Source organism: Arachis hypogaea, chromosome 14, assembly GCF_003086295.3.
Source record: "Arachis hypogaea cultivar Tifrunner chromosome 14, arahy.Tifrunner.gnm2.J5K5, whole genome shotgun sequence".
Classification (NCBI taxonomy): Eukaryota; Viridiplantae; Streptophyta; class Magnoliopsida; order Fabales; family Fabaceae; genus Arachis; species Arachis hypogaea.
The window spans coordinates 117,069,810-117,075,110 of record NC_092049.1 but is presented as its reverse complement, the minus strand read 5'-3'; the positions used below and the strand labels follow the sequence as shown (position 1 = coordinate 117,075,110).

At 39.9% G+C, this 5,301-nt stretch overlaps 1 protein-coding gene across 1 annotated transcript; it reads left to right on the top strand.

The window, feature by feature from the left end:
• The first annotated feature begins 2,626 nt into the window (after positions 1–2,626).
• On the top strand, positions 2,627–3,694 carry LOC112742988 (uncharacterized). Its single transcript, XM_025792223.1, has 3 exons — positions 2,627–2,810; positions 2,907–3,199; positions 3,284–3,694. The coding sequence occupies exons 1-3, from the start codon at positions 2,627–2,629 to the stop codon at positions 3,692–3,694; spliced, it is 888 nt and encodes a 295-aa protein (XP_025648008.1).
• The last annotated feature ends 1,607 nt before the right edge of the window (positions 3,695–5,301 follow it).

Sequence of the window (5,301 nt, the reverse complement as noted above, 5' to 3'; positions counted from 1 at the left end):
TTGCTCAGAGATGGTTAGAAGAAATTGGACCCAACAATTTCCTTTTTTAGATTTAGTTGAGCAAATCGGAGGGTCTGTTTTGCATGGAGAGGAGAACGTTAAGCAAATCGGACCCTGCGAGTTGTAGCTAAACAAAAATTTTTTGTATCACTTTAAGGTAATCGCATGGTCCGTTTTCTTTGTTAACAAAGTTGTTGGATATAGGCTGAGCAACTCGGTGGGTCCGAGTTGTGGAGGAGCAAAATTTTTTTTTTATTATCACTAATAGAAATCGGAGGGTCCGTTTTCACTATTATATATTATATTTGAATTAGGTTAGAGAAGTCCCTCGATCCGATTTATGTGTGTATATATACGCTTGCGAAGGTATGCAAATCTCAATCCGCCGACCAGATCTAAAATTCTTCATCTTCTTCGAGTTTTCTTCTTCTTCTTTTTTCTCATGGTCTGTTGTTGTGGTGGTTGGGTTGGGTAGAAAAATTTTATAGTGAAGTATTTGTGTTTATATAACTGAGTGAGAAGAATGGATGATAGAGTCCTTTTAAAAGTGTATTATTTTGGTCAGATTTTGTTGCAAACCCCTGAAGGGGTAAAATTTGTTTGTGAAGATCCGTTGGATGTTGTTATTCCGTTCACAATTTCATTTGAAGAGCTTAAAGGTGTGATTTGTGAGAAGATTGATTCGGAGATGTCAAGAAAAATATCATGTATTTTGTACAGATATCCTGTACCAGTATTTGGTGGGTTCGTTCAATTTTAGACAAAATATATAACGGATGAAGCGAGCATGCAGGAGATGTTTTTAATATACATTGAAAGTTGTGCTCAAATCTCGTTCATCGAGTTGTACATTGAATTCGAACAATCTGAGGCCGACCGAAATATTTTACGGGAAGACTACAATAGTGACAGTGAGGAAGAGTTCAAAAGCAATTACGAAGTTGTTGGTCCAGACGGAGATGAAGATCAAGGTGACGGCAGTGTGGCTCCGAATGTGACAGACGTTGCAAATGCACTCGCGAACGAAGTGCCATTTGAGGAGCCATCTTTCATGCGAGTTTTGGATTTGGAAGCCATGCATGCTCCGGAGTTTCCGGAATATATGAGTGCAGGTACTCCTTTAACATTTGTAAAATAGTTTATTTAGTCAAGTTTAAGATTAAAATAATTTGAGCAAATCTGTAGTTATGGTGCAGTATTTGTTTAGTTATTTAGTGAATCAGTATTAATTAATAAGTATTTATTAGAGTATTTATCAAGTTATTAAGGCGATCGGTATATATTTTTAGTTATTTAGTTAATTTGTATTTATTTAGTAGCTTAGTTAGTTAGGGATATTTATTAAAGAGTAATTATTATAGTATCTATGGGGTTTATTTAGGCGATTCGTAATTATTTTTAGTTATTTTGTTAATTTGTGTTTAATTAGTTATTTAGCTAATTAGGCTTTAATAATGAGCATTTGTTATAGTATTTAATTTTACATGTTTAGGTCGTCACTATTTATTTTTACTTAGTTAGTTAATTTGTATTTATTTAGTTATTTAGTTAATTAGGTTTTAATAATGAGTGTTTATTGTAGAATTTATGAAGTTATTTGGAAGATTGGTATTTATTTTTAGTTATTTAGTTAAGTTGTATTAATTAACAGTAGGAAACTATGTGTTTGTTTTTTATTTAATTGAGATTGAGATAATAACGTAATGTATAGCTTATTTATATCATTATTAATGTTGTGAGTACTTATTTAATATTTAATTTTGGCCATTAAATAATCGTGTATTAAAATACTTATGGTATGGCTGCCGTCCTGGCAGAAGTTCCTTTTGTCGCAGATGGTGAATTTGCCGTGGGGATGGAATTCAGTTCCAGGGAAGCTGTTATTAAGGCGATGAAGGAGTATACCCTCCGAAGATCTGTAGACTACCGTGTGTATGAGTCGGAGTCGTTGACATTTTATGCGAAATGTACACAGTACGGGTCAGGGTGTGATTGTCTTATCAGAGTTAGCATGATCAGTAGAAAGTACTGTTGGGTTATTAGGAGGTACAACGGCAGCCACACTTGTACCAGAGCAACCATTTCCCAGGATCATTCAAAGCTGGATTCAAATATAATTGCAGAAGCCATTAAGCCGTTGGTTGAGGCTGGCCCCTCTTTAAAGGTAAAATCAGTTATTGCAGAAGTGCAGTCAAAGTTCAACTACACCGTCAGTTATCGGAAAGCATGGTTGGCTAAGCAAAAGTCAGTTGAGAAACTATTTGGAGGTTGGGAAGCATCCTACGAAGTGTTGCCCATATGGTTCGAGGCCATGTGTCACAAGGAGCCATCAGCTGTCGTGCATTTCGAGACTATGCCAGCATATCAAGGGGATGACTTGGTAAGTAATATTCGGGTATTGCATCGAGTCCTTTGGAGCTATTACCCCTGCATTAGAGCATTCAGACATTGTAAGCCAGTTGTCCAGGTGGACGGGACTCACTTGTACGGAAAGTATAAGGGTTGTTTGTTAGTAGCCGTTTCGCAGGATGGTAACAACAATATCATCCCGATTGCATTTGCTATTGTTGAGGGAGAGACTTCTGATGTGTGACACTTTTTTCTTAGTAACCTACGTCAACATGTTATGACTCGGGATGGTGTGGGGCTTATATTAGACCGACATGAGTCGATAAATGCAGCTGTGGAACGCAGTCACGGAGCTTGGTCACCTCCTAGAGCTTTCCACATGTTTTGCATCAGGCATATAGAGTCAAACTTTCTGATGAAATTCAAGGCACCGTACCTGCAAAAGCTTGTCGTCAATATAGGTAACAACGATTACTTCAAAGTTTGTTATTAATGAAACTGCGATCAATCTAAACATCGTGAGACTTATTCTTTGTATGGTATATGATACTGTGTAGGATATTCGAGGACGGCTCGTGAGTATGAATTGCGTTTTCAGCGTTTACGAGAGCGGGGCGAGGCGTACACTAACTGGTTAGACCGTATTCCCCGTGAACAGTATGCGTTGGCATTCGATGGTGGTTACCGATGGGGTCACATGATGACTAATCTAGTCGAATGCATCAACTCAATCTTGAAGGGTGCACACAATCTTCCCATCATTGCACTTGTGAAAGCAACATTCTACAGACTAAATGAGTTGTTCACACGGAAAAGAGCCAAGGCGGAGGCTCGGATTAATGCTGGCCATGTTTTTTCTGAGCATGTGACCTCCAAACTTTATGCAAATCAACTTGCATCAGGAAACATTTAGGTTAATTGCTTCGACAAGCAGAATGAGGTCTTTGAAGTGCGTGAGATGCCAAGTGGAGTGGAGTATGCTGTTGACCTCCGTCGTCAAAGATGTGACTGTGGTGAGTTCCAGGTGGACCGAATTCCGTGCCGGCATGTGTTTGCATGTTGTGCAAATCAACGACTAGATTGGCAGGTGTATGTGCATGATGTTTATAAGATGGACCAAATTAGACGCGTTTATCGGGCAAGGTTTAGGCCACTCGGGAATCCAACTACGTGGCCTTCTTACAATGGTCCTCGATTCGTACCGAACCCGTACTTGAGACGCATTGCCAAAGGTCGACCTAGGATGACGCGCTTCTTGAATGAGATGGACACACGAATGTTACGGCATCCGAGGCGATGTAGGCAGTGTGGGGCTGAGGAACTAAGTCGGAGTAGATGCCGTTAGGGCGGAGGTCCAAGTGTTGATCCTAACACGCAGTAGACTTGAATGATATATGAGACAATGTAACCCGGGTTCAATGTACTTTCTCAAAATACATTTACTAAAACCTGTTTCAGTCTCCTAACACGATAATTGAATCATTGTAACCTATGTGAATGTACTTTATGATAACTGAATCATTGTTATGTTCTTCAAGGTACTTCATGATAATAGTATCATTGTAACCTATATAATACATATACTCAGTTAATTCATTATACATATAATAGTTAATTCATCATACATATAATAGTTAATGAAAGTCAGGAACATCAACCGAAATATACAATACTCAGTTGGTACTTAGGAAACTTCAATCAAACATAAATAGTAACGGACAACATGACAAATGATCACTGGTACATAGATAAAACTAACTAGTCCACAACTACTTCCTCGCTGTCCACTTTCCAAAGGTGACGATGTTCTTGCGTTTCTTCGCGGCCTTTTTGAACACAGACGGAGTGTATCGACTCGCGCTACGACGCGGTGGATCAATCCTGAGGTTGTAGCCTTTGCCTGTCTCATCTGGAGTACGGGTGTCACCTGCATATAAAACAATCAATCCAAGCAAGTATATAGTATAATCAACCATAACCAACATACCATACATGAACATGACAACACCAATTGACCAAACAAGTATATAATTTAACCAATCCTACCCAACAAACAATAAGATACTATGATGACATCAATTGACGGAAAAAGTAAAACAATTTTATACCTGCATCATTATGGGATTCTTCATCCTGGTCCATGTCGTCATCTTCTTCCTCCTCCTCATACTCCTCGTCTGCCTCGTCATCTGGCTCATCCACTAAGTACTCATCAGTCTCATGCTCAAATGTCTTCGCATTTTCTTCAATCATAGTCATCGAAACACGGCTCGGGTTTTGACTATTTAGAACTCCTCGATTGCCCTCACTCCTACTAGAATCATCAGATACAAACCCTCCAGAAGCACCCGAGTAGGTATAAAATGGATACCTCGCGTCAAACAAATGCCTACCTGCCATGAAGTCGGGCTGATGGCTATATTGTACTTGGGCGGCATCTGAGGCCATGAACCCAAGCAACTGGCTAAAAGAACCTCCCTCTCCTGAGTCATACTGAGGCTGATGTATCGGGAATGACGTAGAAAACTGTATCTGAGGTACATATTGGCTTGTGGATTGAGGTTGCACTTCTGGCGGTGGAAGTGGAGGTGAAAGTGGAGTTGGAGGCGGCGGTGACTGTGACTCTTGCTCTTTGTTTTCATCATCCATAACCTGGTCACCCTCAACATCATTATGGTCTGCAAGTAACGACAAGTTCAGGTGATCGCCATACTTTGAACGGTACCAGTACATATAAGTATCTAATGGCTGTTGCGGACCCATGAGTTCCTCAGTAAGAACGTGATTGAACTTGTTCGTCCACTGCATCACCCAAAACGAATGAGCAGTGGTTGTAGCCCAGTTCAGATTCTTAGGACCAATTAAGACTTCTCCGTATGCCCGGTCTAGATTCCATTCCTGATGAGGAACTCCCTGAACGAAACCGAACTGTCGTCTGAACCTGTCCGTAGC

What these genes read in the sequence shown, in the direction of transcription:
- LOC112742988 (XM_025792223.1), top strand. Translation starts at nt 2,627, where the DNA reads ATGACTCGGGATGGTGTGGGGCTTATATTAGACCGACATGAGTCGATA. An exon ending in AAAGCTTGTCGTCAATATAG is followed by an intron (nt 2,811 to 2,906) that starts GTAACAACGATT and finishes GATACTGTGTAG; the next exon opens with GATATTCGAGGACGGCTCGT. An exon ending in CTCGGATTAATGCTGGCCAT is followed by an intron (nt 3,200 to 3,283) that starts GTTTTTTCTGAG and finishes TTCGACAAGCAG; the next exon opens with AATGAGGTCTTTGAAGTGCG.